Below are 17,179 nucleotides of genomic sequence, written 5' to 3' on the forward strand. Positions count from 1 at the left end.
AGAAATTTAAGTCTGTCGAATACAAGGTTGGTTCAATTCCAAAGCAGATTTCGGTATTGTTCCTCCAAATTCAATGATTGCATTTCCAAGTACTTATTGACAGATTTATAAATCAACATTTCTCGTAAATTATGAGCAACAATGAATCCCTCGAGGATCCAAACCTCCATTTTGCTTACTAAAAATATTTTTTTACAGCTTCCACGTGTCATTGTGAACAGTAAATGATACTGGCAATAACATACAAGTTCCATACAACATTCGAGTCTTGCTAAAATTATGTTGAGTTATACCAACTAATAGAACAAATCTACACCATTCAGAAACTTTGAGTTATGGGAATAGCTAGAATTTTACATTTGTTGATCAAATTTTCATTTTTACAGTCATATACAAGTTTTTCTTTAATCATAATTAGTTATTAGTATGAATTTTCTGATTCCAATGATCGATCATATTATCTTTGAATTACCAACATACTGAATAACTTTCGAAGCAACCTCAGAGACCCAGTCCAGTGTGGTGCCAAAGAAAAGCTCCCAAAACCACAGATCCAACGCCAAGACGGATGAAAAGATGAGCAACGCTAGTGTCTGATAACGATTCAACGGCCAACCTGAAGCCCTAGCCATTGTCTTCAGAAATGGAAGTGAACTTGTATTAAGTTTCCTTTTCTTTATGGACCAGGCTGTCATCCACTCCACACCGGACGGGATTAAATCGAACTCCTCCCTTAATCTCCTCCCGAGATCCGGCATATGGCCACCCCCGTAAAGTATAGCAATCCTATTGTTTCCCTTGTCCATTGCCGTTCTGAGAGCCTCGATTGCAACTCGATTTCGCTCCCCAAGTATAACTGATTTATCTTCTACATCTGCTGTACCTAGTGCCAACCTTTACAGCAATAGTTTTATCATCAATACTCAAGTTAGCTCATGGCTCAAAAACTATGGGAACAAGAGTTTGTAGAAATTTGAGAGGGACTTACTCGGATGTTAGTGTTTTTGCGAGGAAGAGCTTCATGGCGCCACTAAAATCAAGTCTTGACAATGCCTCAATTTCAGGATATTCTGATACCGTACTTACATTTGCACAAACACTTTTGATGAGAAAAAGGCCAACCAGCGGCATAGGAAGTACGGATGCAGCCCAGAAAAGCTTGGATCTCCACGGATCAAGACCTTCCGGGATTGAAGGCTGCAACATCGCTTCTGTAGATCTAAGAGTCATATCTTCTGCAAAAGAAAAGAAACTTTCACCTTTTGCTTCCTGAAATAAAATAGAGAAAAATTAGATCCGAACAACGAAAATAAGTATTGATCATTACTCATTATCCCTCATAATCAACTAAAACATTAGCAACTGAAAACCTGAAGTAATTCGAAGGTCTCGTAGTCAAGATCCGCATGTTGCCAATTTTCAGACTGGTAATTGAGACAATCTAACTGGAAAGCAAGCCTGAGAATTTGAGCCATCTGTCTTTGAATGCATCCCACAATGTTAAAACCCCTAGACTGTGATCCTTTTAACCTTTTTATAGGGCTTCTCATATTCTCTAAAGTTTCCCTGCTAGCTACCATTTCATACAGGACACAATCATAGGATTCGAGCTCCTTTTGGAGGGCCAGAAAATACCTGCTCATATAAATTAGGATCATCCAAATTAATAGTTGATACTGCTTCGGGAAAAATGTAAAAATATAATCAACAAATTAAGTCAATGCATTGAAAAGCACTTGTATAATTATATTTATGAGTTATGAGCATAAGCCCAAATTGAAAATTGAAAGTCCATCTCAAAACACTAGTTCATTAGGTGGGAGAACAAAACTAGACTTAGGTGAGACACTCCAATGTGTGACTCATAACAATGCACCACCGTTCGAGAGGTGACTTCCTCGGCAGCTTATACTCCACAAGACCACAACACTACTCAGTGACAATTAACCAAATTTCCTCATTGGCGAGAACCCTCCACCGGTCATGACCATTCGTAGGCAGCCCTTTTCGAGAAATCAGTTCTCTCAATGAAAGCACCAATCTTATGACCTGCATAAGTGTCTAAAAACCATTCTATAAAACTTCAAATGTATAGCTTTGTTCGTTTGAGAACTTAAATCTCCCAACAATTCTCATGATTGATTTCCCATAATTCTTCATAACCCTTCCTCGTAGAATCCCATCAATTGTATCACTTCCTCATCCCCACCCAAATTTCTTCACCACCTAACTACTCTAGCATGTTTGGATTCAAGACTCAATCACATTTTTTAGTCTTTCCAACAAAAGAAATGGATAGCTTATACATGAACTTAGAGCTCTTTCAAATTGAAATATGAAAACACAATGAAAGTGTTAGGAAGAGTTTATCTGAAATTATCTTATGACATAGATATTTGTATTCGTATCTAGAGGAGTTAATAAAAACAGAAAATGTTATGATCATAAGTTGTTAACAACGCATTATCTTAACATTTCTAAAATAATAGATACAATGTATAGAATTTATCTTCATTTTCGCTTGAATAGTTCCGAACCAACTAAGAGCCTATTTGGATTGGGTTACTAGAACCTATCTACTAACATAAACACACTTGTGTGACTCTTTGAGATAGCTTGTGGAAACAACTTACAACATGTCTATAAGTTGTTTTCAGCTGATTTCCATAACCTCGGTTATTGTTCTGGTCGGCCAAGACTGCGCCACTGCGGCTAGGAGGTATTGTTCGCTTTGGGTATGTAAGAACACTCAGGCTTTGTCCTTTAGAAAATGTGTCTCACTGGGTTGAGGTGTATGAGTGTTATAAACTACCCTTAGCCTCGATTCTCAAGCAATGAGGGAATATTTTGGCCAACCTGGAATAGTTGCCCTTGTCGAGGCTAAGGGACATGGTAAGAACTTCAAGTTTTCACATACGGCGTCAATATTCCGGTTGACCTCAAGACTGTGCCACTGTGGCTACGAGATATTGTCCGCGTGCATAAGAACTCTCACGACTTTGTCTTTTAGAAAAGACGCCACGTTGGGTTGAGGTGTATGGGTGTCATATAAACTACCCTTATCCTCGACTCCAAACAATGTGCGACTGTTTTGTCCAGCCCGGAACAGTTATGAAAATAGCTTATAGCTAATATGAAAACAGATTGAAATTAGTTTACCTTTTTGTTATAGAAATAGCTTATATATAAGCACTTAGATTGTATCCAAACAGACCCTAAGACTCTAAGTTGCTGTTGAAAACTATCAAATCCAAAAAGCAATAAGAGGATAAAGTTCAAGATAGACAATACATACTCTTCATCAGCTATATGAATTGTTGAAATCAAATCAACCTACAACAACAGCAAGATAGAGCATCAAGAAACCATTCTAAGTAACTAAATAAAACCCAATTGAGAGAGAACAAAAAAGACACAAACTTTAAGTAACCTGAAGAAAAGGGCGCAAAAGGGACCAAGGGAATTTCCTCTTATAGCTAACAACGGCAGTTTGCAACACACCAGTAGCACCATCAATCCCTTTCTTGAAACGTAGGAAATCCGCCATGGAATTGTTCTTAAGAAACTGTTCCGGCGACCCATTGTCTTGTTGAGTGGATGAAGCAGAAGAAAAAGAGGGTTTGAGTCTGAGAGTTGTATTTGAAAAGGGAGGTTTTGGGAATCCAACAAGAAAGGAAGGGAAAGTTGCGTTTCTGAAGAGAGTGGAATTGGAAGTGGAAGGAGTATCAGAGAGGAATGAAGATGAAGAAGATAGAGTTGAAATTGAATTTAACATCATTGCTTTTGCTCTATGCTCTGCAATCTGATGCAGGTACAATGTGTGTGAGAGAGAGAGGGGTGCTTGTGTGGATAGCCAGAAAAAAAGGGATATTTTTGAAATTCACCACTAGGGAAAACCGATCTTGCAACATCTAGTAACTTACATTTACCGTTATTTTGTACGGACATCTGCATACCGCAAATTTTTTTACAAACAAGTCTATGCAAATTGATGGGATATTCTATCTTTTAAAATTTAATCTAGAGATACATCTCTGTCTCTATGTGTATAATAGATTAATTTGAAGATGTACCTTCATAAATATCTTTAATATTCATTCAAGTTTTTTTATCTATTCAAGTTTCTATCATTTGAGCTCTTTCTGATCCGTTTAAGTTTTTCACCCATGCAAACTTCTCTTTCTCATCCATTTGATTTGGTGAGATTTTCAAAAAATTTACTCTTTTTTTTTGTGTGTGTTTGAATGTGTTTTTAGGTAACATAATTGGTTTAAGCTACAATAGATTGTAGTGAAATCGAAATAGGTAGCTTAAATGGATATGTATTGCCATTTTGTTGGATGTTAAGACAACATGGGGGTATCTGTCATGGCTAAAAATTGTGACTTCATTCGGAGATGCATCTCTGGATTATGTCTGAACTATTTTCGGAGATGTATCTCCAGATTTGTATCTGGTTGATTTTTGGATGAATTTATGACGTGGATTTGTGGTTTTAACACAAGTGTAATGGCTGAAAACAAACATGGAAGAATTGGGCTTTATCGTGTGTCCCAAATCGCGTCTGTACGATGTGAGAGAGTCGCAGCCAGGACCACGAGTCGATGATAACTTGTTTGATGGTTCACAACGTCGAGGTTCGCAACTATCTGGTTCCACTTCTCATAGTTTCCTATCTCATACCTCTACTTCATAGGGCCACGAGCCCCTAGATGACGGAGCAACACCTGAAACCGTTGAAGCCCATGAGGAACTCGTTGTTGATTCCCCTATAGAGAGTTATCCATGAGGCATATTTAACAGCTCCTTACTTCATCTTTATCGAGACCATGCTGCTAGGAATGTCTAAGAATGATAGGCATATTTATTTTCTTTTGTATTACATATGTTTTATACTAATTAAATCGCAATTGATGGTGATATATTTTTTGACATGAGCGTTTATGTTTTAAATGAGTAAAAATCATGGGAGAAAGATATTGGATTTGGAATATCCCGATGCTGATTGGTTTAGAAATGATATTTATTATTCTGGTTTTTTCGGTTTATGTGTTGTTGCGTACATGACCATAAACCATGGCATGCATGCGACATTTGCAGAGAGATGGCATTCAGAGACGTCATCTTTCCACCTTCCTATTGTCGAGATGACCATCACCCTGGATGATGCCTCATGCCTCTTACATCTTCCCATAAGGGGAAATTACGGGATGACGGAAGGCTCGGTTGAGAGGAAGCCAACGAGATGCTGGATACACACTTGGGGGCTGACCTAACTAAGGTCGCAAATGAGGTAGCTGACTCCCGAGGTGTTCATGCTAGATTTAAATTCTTTGAAGAACTCTATAAAGACCACCTGCATATGGTTGTGGATGTCGACAATGATGATATGCAGGTTGAGTACCATTGACAATATGCATTGGGGTGTTACCTCTTGTTCCTGATTGACACATCCATTTTTATGGACAAAAGTGCAACCTATGGCGATGTGGTCTGCCTTAAATACTTCATCGACTATATGAAAATTCATGAGTACAACTGGGGGGCGCCTGTTTGATCTACATGTACTCGAAGTTGGACAAGGGTTGTCTTTAGAAAACAAAGTAGATGACAGGAAGTTGCACGCTGCTTACGGTAATTTACTATTACTAATATTATCATAATTATTATGTTACACTTGTTATTAATATTTTATTGGACTATTTTTAGAGATGGATCATCTCCCACCTTCTTTGCATCATCGGGTGGGAACTTGTGCCTACCTACACTGAGGATCGGCCACATGCTTCCGCCTTTGTGTCGTACATAGGGAATTATGTGATTGAGTCATTTTAGGTGTATCTTGATTGTCATGTAATATATGGCATTGCTTTCTTCCTATACGGCGGTCACCTCCAAACGCGTCCGCTAGACCTCATCTCATTATACTCCGGAAGAATGGCATGTGGGTTAGGTTTGATGTATTAGTATCTATCCGAGTGAGTGATGCACCATTTTGGGTATCTGTAGATTATCCTGAGACACCTCTTCGAGTCCGCTCCTCCCACCGTTCGCCGTAGAGATCTCGGTGGATAATTAAGGATTTCGAGAGTCACTTGGTACTAGAGGAGTATCATAGGGTGCCAACTCATGTACAATGGGCTTATGTTGACGACTACATGACATGGTTTTATAGGATGTCACACCCTATCATGATACCAGACGCTCCTGGAAGACCATCTAGGCTTTCTAATTATGAGATACTAGAGGCTAGGGATGACCACACCCAGGACATGAGTAATATCTCTCAGCATATTATAGATATGATGAGATCGGACGTAGAGGCGGGACTTTTTTAGGAAGGAAAACCCCAATTGCCCCCTCGTAAAAGGCATTATTAGAGAGGCATAGAATGCCTTGCAATACAGGCGGAGAAGCCCAGGGTTAGACATACACAGTAGAATTCAACATCATTTGATTCTATGATCACTTTTTTATTTAGGTCATAACATCTATATGAATTACTATTTGTTGCATACCCAATGAATACACATTCATAAGATGTACAGCGAGTTTGACTCGCTTCAAATCCAGAATTCTGACATAAACTAGACAACTCCACGTTCTAAAGTAAGACAACTTTGGTTAAATTTTACTTAATATCTCATAAGGAGAGATATTATTGTTAAATTTGGGAACACTCTTCAGGACATAGAAAACAGTCAATAAAATATCCTTCCACCAGTGAGATGTAACACCACAATTCAACATAATAGCAACGACTAGTTCAATAAGAGTTTTTTTTTCTGCTTTACTATTCATTTAAGGAGAATATGATGCATTCGTTTCATGTTCAATTCCATGTTGTTTATCGAATTTATAAAATAAACAGGAATCTTATTCGGTTCCCCTATCAATATGAAGTCTCTTAATCTAATTACTAAATTAATTTTCAATTTCATTCACATAATCCTTAAACATATCAATCCCTTTACTTTCATTCTTACTAAATTGATTTTTTAATTTAATTCATAAAAATCTTAAAAGTATAAATTTCACAAAAATATCATTTTTAGTGATTTTGTACAAATATACCCCAATAAACTAACTAAACTCTGCCTTATTCAGAAGAAAACTAGAAACAAGATTCTTTATAATCTCACAAGTATGCATGACATCCTTCAAGATTAAATTCTTTTCATAGGTGGACTTTGTAACACCTCGTTTTTCTAATTTGTTTATTCAATTGAACTTACATACATTTAATTGTTTAAATCAACTTATATATGTTTTTGGATGGTGTTTAGATGGTTAGTATTTGTATATGATGTTTTGGGTTGGTGGAGCATAGTTCTGGTTATTTAACTAAATAATAGAATTAAAAATATTAGTGAATAATGAGGATTATTATTATTAGAATAAAATTATATTCAAAAGGGGTGTTTAGGTAAATAGGGGAATAAGTGAGGGCATGGTGGGAATCATTAATTAATGAGGATTAAGTTTCTAATAAAAAAAAGGAGTTACTAAAAATTGGGGTTAGTACGTAAAAATAGAATTTGAAAAAGAATAGGCTAGGAGAACAAGGGCTTAGGAAGAACCTCCATTATTAGATCTTGCATGTGTTTTTGCTAGAAATCCAAGGTAATTTGGGGATTACTCTAAATATGATGTTTAATGCATGGTTTGGTAGGGGAAAGTCCTTAATCCCATTAGGTTTTTCCCTAATTTATTCTTTTGATGAATGATTGATAAATATGAATTAATTTCTATGATAACATGAATTATATGTTGTATTATACGAATTTCGTGTACTAATTTACAATGAAGATTATGTGTTATTGTTAGTAAAGATGATATGAGAGGTGTTTATATGTGTGTTGTGATTTTGATGGACAGGACATATAAAAAACATGATTAATCGAAGAAAATGCATGTTAATTGATAGATAGATGATGTACTGATGTTAGATATTATTTTCCCTAATATTGTTGATTGATTTGAGGACTGGGAAGGGAAAATCGGAGTTCTTAATTGAAATTCATGGAAAAAAAGCAGTTTCTGACTTCTGGTTCAGGGTGACGGGCATCACCCTGATGCAGACCAGGTCGTCACGACCTTTGAGGCGCTGACGGGCGTCAACTACCTGACGGGTAGACCATTATGGTCCCTAGGCCTAGTTTAATGGACGATCGTCATAGGGATGACGAGTGAGGTGGTGTGGGTGGCTGACGGGTGTCACCCAAGTGATGGGAAACTTGTCATACTGCCAAAATGAGCGTCATTTTCTCAGTTGCATGGAACTGAGTTGTCAGTTCTAAATTTTGAGGTTGTGTTGTGATCATATTACTGTTTGGCAATTGCTTTGAAGTAATTTGGTGTTGTTTATTATTTATTATGGAATTAAGCAATTGTTGTGTGTTGAGAATGATGTTGTGCATAATTGTGGTTAATGCATGGTGACAATTTTGGTGATATTGCTTGTTGTTGAAAATCATGCATCATGGTATACATACTTCGGTCCAGTTTTGGTATGCTCTGGTCCAATGGTGTTGATTTATATGTGAGTAGCTAGTTCCATATGGGAATCGGTGAAGCGTTACTAAATGTGTCAGTAGCGAATTGGTTATGGTTCCGATGAGGGGATCTAGGAGTGAGATGGACTTATGTTGTCCATAATGGTACCGCATGGATGTAAAGTTGCGGTGTTGAGTAAATTGCATTTTGCATATATAATTGAATGATTATGTTGATATTGGTGGTTGAGAATACTTATGTGGTTGATGTGAATGAATTATGTTGGAATGGTGTGAGCGAAGATATATGATTGTTGATAGTTGCTTAGGCTACCCTTGCATACTTTTGCACCATTATATATTTCGAGCATATTTTCACCCCTTTGTTGTTAATGTGGTTATGTGCTCCTTCTTAGGGTACATACGAGCAAGTGAATGAATAGCTACTAGAAGTTGAAGGATGAAGTTGAGGTTATTCTTATTGTCATATTTTATGTAATATTTAGGTTTTATTGCTCTTATATGTAACATTGTTATGTTTTTATTATTTATTTTGATTTTGAGGTTGTTGATGCGAGCATTACACTTGTAACTCATTCTGATATGCATCGTTCATATTGAGGCATTTTGTCATACCCAAGTTTATGCTTAAAAGAAAGTGTTATGAGAGTTAATCACTTGTTGGGTTACTTTATTTGATTTATTTTCCGTTGTGATGAGTCTATGTAAAGGTAAGCGTGTGATGATAGATGTTTAAATTATTATATGTTTTATCTAACTCGTGTTACGAAATAGCTTTGTTTTGTGTTTGCGTGACACCCTGTGTGTATAGTTGTTTCAAATTCAAATTATTTCACGTTGGGGTGTTAGGGTGTTACATAATGGTATCAGAGCAGGTCGGTCAATTCGTCCAGGTTTTTGTAATATTGTTTGTTTCTTAGTATGCGACAAGTGTATGAACATTGTCGATGCATTATTTCTTATAATGTCTATTTCCTGGTGTGTAGAATGGTTGGAAGAAACGACTAAGCGATCGATGATGCTTTGGAGGTGGTGGCTCTGGGGCTGTAGGGTTAGCAGAATCAAGTAGGCGATGTGTTCTGTGGATTGGGAAAATTGTAGAGAATAAATTTTCCGACTTTCAAGGGAAGATTTGATCCAATGGGTGCATAGGCATGGCTCAGAGAGATTGAAAATATTTTTCGAGTAATGGCTTGCACTGAAGTTCAGAAGCTGCGGTTTGATACTCACATGTTGTTATAAGTGGTCGAAGACTGGTGGGATAATGCATGTTAGAGACTAAGGGTTGTTGGTACTGAGACTACTTGGACTGTGTTCAGAGCTTATTTCCTAGAGAAGTACTTTCCTAAGGATATATACAGTAAGAAGGAGATCAAATTCCTCGAGCTCAAGCAGGTGGAATATGACAGTCGTTGAGTATGCTGCTAAGTTCGAAGAACTTGTGAAGTTTTATCTACACTACAATTCTGAGGGTATTGAGGGGTCGAAGTGTATCAAGTTTGAAAGCAGATTGCGTTATGATATCAAGCAAGATATTGGTTATCAAGAGATTCATTGATTTTCTATGTTGGTGAATAAATGTAGGATATATGACGAGGACAATAAAGCATGTTATACTCACTATAAGATTATTAATGAGAGGAAATAGAATAATCAGTATCGCAGAAAACTGTATAGTGCTCCAGCTGACAAAGGGAAGCATATGGTTTCAAATGATAAAAAGCCAAGTGAGTGAGAGACTCTCGATTTTATCAAGTATGGTGAGTCGGGCCACCGTGCTAATGAATTCAAGAATAAAGTTATGAGGTGTTTCAAATGTGGAAAGACAGGTCACTGTATTGTAGATTACAAGAGTGATGGGCCGACTTGTTAAAACTGCAGCAAATAAGGTCATATTAGTACTAATTGTCATAAACCAAATAAGGTTCAATCTGGAGGGAAAGTTTTTGCTTTGACTGGGTCAGAGACTACTAGCTCAGATAGATTTATTCGAGATACGTGTTTTATTAATGGTGTTCCGTTGATTGTTATTACTAATATGGGTGCAACGTGTTTTCTTGTTTCACTTGATTATGCTGAGAAGTTGGGTTTAAAGTCGTATTTTATGGTTGGGAATATGGTTATTGATACCTCGGCTAATGATTCGGTGACAACGTCGTGGGTATGTTTAAATTTTCTATTGAAAATCTATGGCAAGAGTTTTGGGATGGGCCTAGTATGTCTACCATCGAATAAACTCGACGTTATCCTTGGAATGAACTTGTTAGAGTTCAACCGTGTTCATATCAACTGTTTCGATAAGCCATTGTCATTTTTAGATTTTGATGCAAGTGATGAGTTGTTCATGTTCGCCAAGCAAATGGATGAGTTCATGAAGGATGAGGTTGAGGTGTTTATAATATTAGCTTTTATGAAGGCTTAAGACAAAGCTGCAATTGGTAACTTGCCTATGGTGTGCAATTTTCCTGAAGTGTTTACAGATGATATCAGTGATCTTCCACTGCAGCGCAAGTTTGAGTTCTCCATATACTTAATACCTGGTACTAGTCATGTGTCTATGGCTCCTGATAGAATGTTTGCTTCAGAGTTCTGTGAGCTGAGGAAGAAATTGGAAGAGTTGCTTGAGAAGAAGTTTGTTCGGTCGAGTGTTTCACAGTGGGGAGCGTCGGTGTTGCTAGTCAAGAAGAAAAATGATATCATGAGATTGTATGTTGATTATCGACAACTGAGTAAAGTTACAATCAAGAAAAAATATTATTTTCCGAGAATTGATTATTTGAAGGCCCAGTTTGTTGGTACGCGTGTATTCAATAAGATCGATTTGTGTTCGGGTTATCATCATGTTCGTGTGAAGACATAAGATATTCCGAAGATTGTATTCATAACGAGGTATTATCACCATGAGTATTCAGTGATGTTGTTTGGGGTGTCTAATGCACCTGGAGTATTTATGGAGTACATGAATAGAATATTCCATTCGTACTTAGATCAATTTATGGTGTGTTCATTGATGATATTCTGATATATTCCAAGTCTGATGAAAAGCATGTGGAGCACCCGAGAGTTATGTTGTAGACCTTGTAGGAGAAGAACTTATATGCAAAGTTATCAAAGTGTGAGTTCTGGTTACGAGAAGTGAGTTTCCTTGGTCATGTTATTTCTAGTGGTGTATTATTATTGATCCGTCAAAGATAAATGTTATGTTGCAGTGGGAAACTCTGAAGTCGGTTATAGAAACCAGAAGTTTTCTTGGTTTGACTGGTTATTACAGGAGGTTTATTAAAGGATTTTTGAAGTTGGTATTACCTTTAACTCAGTTGACTCGAAAGGGTCAGACTTGTGTTTGTGCATTGTGAGGAGAGTTTTAAAGAACTCAAGAGGAAGTAGACGTCTGTTTCATATTTGATTTTTCCGAATCCACGTGAGTCCTTTATTGTGTATTATGATGCTTCGAAGATGGGCCTGGAAAGTGTGTTGATGCATAATAGTCAGGTTGTTGCTTATGCTTTTAGACAGTTGAAAGTTCATGAGAGGAATTATCCTACGCATGATCTAGAGTTGGCAGTCGTGGTGTTTGTGTTGAAGATGGGGAGGCATGAAATGAGCAAGTGCAGTGTTATCCATAATTGAGTCAGAATACATTGTTATGAGTAGTTGTTGGGCGCAAATTATCTAGATGAAATAGTAACTCGGTGATTACAGTGTTAATCTTGGAGTTGTCCTGATGAATGCAACAATGCTAGCGCCATAAACCTCACCAAAAAACACGTTATTTCACTCTCAGGCCAAACACATTGAGGTTAGGCACACTTTATTTGGCATCATGTTGAAAAGGGGGAATGTGTACTTGAGTTTGTCACCTCATATAATCAAATCGCAAACATTTTTATTAAGCCTTTTCTTAAGGAAAATATCTTTTTTATAAGAATTGAATTAGGAATCTTTAATCAATCATGCATAGATTAATATGCAAATTGTTTCTTCTCCTTCTTCTTCTTCCATTTCTCTAAATGTTTATATGTGATCTATTGTTGTATTATTTTCTTGCCTTTTTAATCACGTCAAATAGGGATAAGTATATTCTTAGGGGGTATAGTATACTCTCTACTCATGGAGGGTTTAATCACTCCAAAATTTACCCGATTGTTTTCTCTTTTACCATCTCCCTGAGAGATTCGTTGTTATCATCGGAAAGGGGGAGAACGTGGATTTATGTGCTTGCAGGTATGGAGCTAATGATCTTGATGTTGTTTATCATTTTAGTGTTTTGATGATGACAACACTGATGCTTGTTGAATTCGGTGGCGATATCTTCCAAATCTTTGATGATGGTGATTAACTTGAAGATATCTCAAGCTTTATCAAGTAGAATATTCAAGGTTCCAGTGAAGTTCTTATATGATCGGTAAATTTGGAAAAGGAACTTAAAAGCTTTAGAGTTGTGAAAGAGAGAAAGTGTGAAAGTTCGTATGGCCGTGTCTATTTGAGTGACCTGAGTTTTGTGAAAGTGTGATAGTAACTTCTAAGATAATAAGGCAACTCACACACACATAAAATATTCTTAAGGCCTCTTTTTATTTGATAAAATTAACTACAAATCTTTTTAAGGCCTAGCTAACTGATTAAGTGAGTGTCTAAGTAATTGAAACATTTTTCTCCACTAAATAATTAATTAGACCTAATTACCTAATTGATTATTTTGCCTTAGTTGAGTCTAAATTCGATTAGAACAATCTTTTAATGATTGGTAAAGAATAAATATCACAACCTTCCATTGTGGCTTGAACAATCGATTATTATGGGTCAATAACTGATTAGGCTAATCATTATTTAGTTAATTCATCCTATGAATTGTTAGTTTTTTAGTCTCATTTTTTCCTATATAAAGGAGACATTTCCTCGATCGTAAACACACAAGAATACAAAGTTTTTCTATTTTTAACATTTTATCACTCTCTTCCTCTCTCTCGTTAAGACATTTTATTGGTAAATTCTAAATATCACAATCATCCATTTGTGGCTTGAACAATAAATTATTATGGGTCAATAATCGATTACGTTAATCGATTATTTAGTTAATTCAGCCTATAGATTATTTAGTCTGACTTTTTCCTATATAAAAGAGGCATTTTCTCATTTGAAAACACATGATAATTCAGATTTATTTATTTTACATTTTATCACTCTCTTCCTCTCTCTTTAATACTTTTCTTTCACAAAGTTGTCATAGTGTCTTGTAAGCGAAAATTATTTATGTCTTTGTCTTAGTGTCTTATGAGTGAAAACTACTTATAAGGACGAGATCACTTGTAAAAGCTCAAGTTATTAGTCAAATTTCTCAAGAAGATCTCTTAAGATAGGAGTTGACCAACGTTCAACTAAACTTATATAAATTTTGATGTGAACTCTCTTACTATATCTCTTTAATTTATGTCATTTACTTTATCGATTTATTTCTTTCCACTACCTTTCTCTCTATTTTTTCAACACCAATACAATTAGAATTTTTTAAATTTTAAGTAAAAAAACTTTTAAATTAATCATAAATTTTAAATATTAGATTCACCCTCCCTCCTAAAAGAAAATAATTTACCACCATGATGCCTTGTAGACCATGTATGCAATAATTTGTTCAATCAATCAACAATATTTCAATAATTCAATTACTCCTTAATCTAGTGCATCTTTTAATTATTGATGTATCTAAACATTACTAAATCTGACATTACTTTAGTTATTCAACAATTAAACCAGTTTTTACATTCACCAACAATAATTCACTACAAAGCATTCTCATGACCCAATATTCTCCATTTCCATTTCGTTAATAGCGCCAAATTCAATTCTTCAATGCATTTTCTTCCCAGCCCTCTGTCATCCTTGTTTTTATACACATTCTCCCAATTCACCCGAGGAATCTTTTACTTCAAATATGTTCCACCCCAAAGAAACCCTTGCCTTATCTTGTCTATTTGTCTCCAAACTGCCATCAGCGCTTTGTAAAACGAAAGAAAAAATAATGGAATGCTGCTCAAAGTTGAATTGATGAGAGTAATTCGTCCTGCATAAGTTAACAACCTACCATTCCAGTTAGCCAGTTTCGATTTGAATTTATCAATAATTGGATTTCATGTCTTTATCCTTTTTGGACTGACTCCAATTGGAATCCCCAGAGATTTGAAGTTAGCACTCTCCATCTAGCACGCCAAAAAGTTTGAGGTTGTTGTCAAGAAATGATGGCTCACATTGATACCAATGAATCTACTCTTGTGAAAATTAACACTCAAACTTGTGATGAGATCGAAACCCCTCATAACCGTTTTGATACACCATAAATTCTTCCATCTTCTACTTCCTATAAAGATAATGTTGTCCGCGAATTGAATGATTTCCACTGTTAGACCTTCCTCCACTCTAAATCCATCAAACTCACCCCTAACTGCTGCCTTTGATATCAGACCAGTGAGACCTTCAACAACTAAAATAAAAAGAAAAGGAGATAAAGGATATCCCTGCCTCAACCATCTACCAACCTTGAAATCCTTCGTAGGGTTACCGTTAATCAAAATAGACATAAAGCTCTTGAAAATACAAGCTTTCATCCACCTCATCCATTTGTTCTAAAGCTCATTCTAATCATCATGGAGCGTAAAAAATTCAAGTTAACACAATCGCATGCCTTCTCAAAGTCTACTTTAAACATGACAGATTCTTTTTTGTTTATAGTGTCCAAATCCACGATTTCTTTAGCAATCAATACCCCATCTAAGAGTTGTCTTCCCAGAACAAACATTGACTGACAATGAGAGATTAGACCACCTAAAACACGTTTCAACCTAGCAGCAAGTAACTTTGTTATGATCTTATACAAACACCCCACAAGACAAATAGGTCTATAATCTTCAAGATTAGAGGGTTGAGTTACTTTAGGAATAAGAGTGAGAAAAGAAGAAGTCACCGCTTTAGTCAAAAAAGCATTTGAATGAAAGTCTTTCACAAACTTGAGAATGTCGTTCTTCAAAATATCCTAACAACCTTTAATGAAAAAGAAATTATACTCGTATAGACCCAAGCTCTTCGAACCATCGCAGCTCCAAACTGCCTATTTGATTTCCCCATCTAAGAAAGCTCTGATTTCCACCAACTCCTTCACTTCTTCCTCTCCACAATCTAGTAACTTATTGTCAATTACATTGATACCGACCACTCTTTCTTCTACTTTCAAGTCGTGCCACCCAAAAACATCTTTACTCCACTCCCTCAGAATACCCTTAAGAATTTTGAACTTCTCTTTAATAATATAATCACTCCTACATATATTACACTATAATTTTTTTTAATTTCAGAAAGAATATAAAACAAATTGGTCCATTATCTTGTATTGTGATAGTTAAAGTGGAATGTTTATAATTTTTAATCTGATGGTATTCTATGAAAGGATTAAAGAACTAAGATATTTATTGTCATTTTGTGAAGAAAGTTCATAGATGAATACTTATGTTATCATTAATATCAATACAAAAATATTATGAATAACAATTTAGGTAGAAGTGTGGATTTTAACAAAATATTATGATGAGAGTTGATTTATATAATTGACTTTAATTGGTGGGATAAAGTTTGAATGTCGTTGATGTATCAACACAAAGAATATTGGGTACTCTTTCTAAATTTTACTCTTTTGTTTTCAAACTTCACATGATTGATATATATCTTGTTCCAATTTGTGAGATGTTATTGAATACATAAAGAACACGACACAAACTAACCTTATTTTTTGACTCAGTTGATTTAAAAAAATGTATTTTTTTACTATCAATATCCAGTTCATTGAACCGATTAATTTGATTTGGGGTCAGTTCTGATATCAAATAGTGTTAATTATCACTGAACCAACTAATGATTATTCACTACATAAATATTATTAATCCGATTCGGAGATCAGTTATGATATAAAGTAATTCCAGTCCGCTTTCAATCAATTATGGGAGATCGAATTGTGATTCTCGCTACCAAATTCAGCATAATCACCACTAAACTTCCATCTTTTTCAAGATATAATTGTTAGCTATATAAATGTTTCATATCCTTGTTAAAATGGACAAAAACTTAAGAGACACTTTAGCCGATTTGATTTAATTATCGGTCTTCTAATCTGTCAAGACTTTAATAATTATTTGTTCTAATCACGTAGAATTGATGTTTTTGTTTTAAGCGTGTTGGTGATGCTTTTGAGCAATAATCTCTTTGTTTTAAGCATGTTTTTTCTTGTTAATGTATCTTATTATTGACTTGCACGCAATGTCCAAGATTAGTAATTCTACTATTTTTGTTGGGGTGACCGGTTTAACTTATCCATTCTTAATTTTTTTATTATTTATTTTTCCCCTTAAACTTTAATTAATTTAAAAGTAACATATAATTAAGTTTATCTTTAATTTTATTGTCTAAAACAATAGTGATTTAGAGGAGTACTAAAATGTTTATTTCCTTTCAACACAAATTTTTATTTTTTTAAAAACTTTTTTTAATCTAGACAATATTTAAACCTCACCAATAAAACTATCATTTCTAAAACCTATTTTTATTCAAAAAAACATATATCCAAAAGCCATTATGTTATCATACATGAGATTTTTTATTTTAAAAAAAAAAAAACTCAC

The 17,179-nt window shown here is 35.3% G+C and overlaps 1 protein-coding gene across 1 annotated transcript; it reads right to left on the bottom strand.

Annotated features, from left to right (window-relative positions):
• Window positions 1–248: 248 nt before the first annotated feature.
• On the bottom strand, window positions 249–3,883 carry LOC127116597 (uncharacterized). The gene is made up of 5 exons (XM_051047388.1): window positions 3,431–3,883; window positions 3,296–3,333; window positions 1,371–1,635; window positions 989–1,269; window positions 249–894 (listed from the first exon to the last, which is right to left on the bottom strand). The coding sequence occupies exons 1-5, from the start codon at window positions 3,776–3,778 to the stop codon at window positions 453–455; spliced, it is 1,374 nt and encodes a 457-aa protein (XP_050903345.1). The 5' UTR covers window positions 3,779–3,883; the 3' UTR covers window positions 249–452.
• Between the last annotated feature and the right edge of the window lie 13,296 nt (window positions 3,884–17,179).

Source organism: Lathyrus oleraceus, chromosome 1, assembly GCF_024323335.1.
Source record: "Lathyrus oleraceus cultivar Zhongwan6 chromosome 1, CAAS_Psat_ZW6_1.0, whole genome shotgun sequence".
Lineage (NCBI taxonomy): Eukaryota > Viridiplantae > Streptophyta > Magnoliopsida > Fabales > Fabaceae > Lathyrus > Lathyrus oleraceus.

What these genes read in the sequence shown, in the direction of transcription:
- LOC127116597 (XM_051047388.1), bottom strand. Translation starts at nt 3,778, where the DNA reads ATGATGTTAAATTCAATTTCAACTCTATCTTCTTCATCTTCATTCCTC. An exon ending in ATTCATATAGCTGATGAAGA is followed by an intron (nt 1,636 to 3,295) that starts GTATGTATTGTC and finishes TTATATGAGCAG; the next exon opens with GTATTTTCTGGCCCTCCAAA. An exon ending in GCAAAAACACTAACATCCGA is followed by an intron (nt 895 to 988) that starts GTAAGTCCCTCT and finishes ATTGCTGTAAAG; the next exon opens with GTTGGCACTAGGTACAGCAG.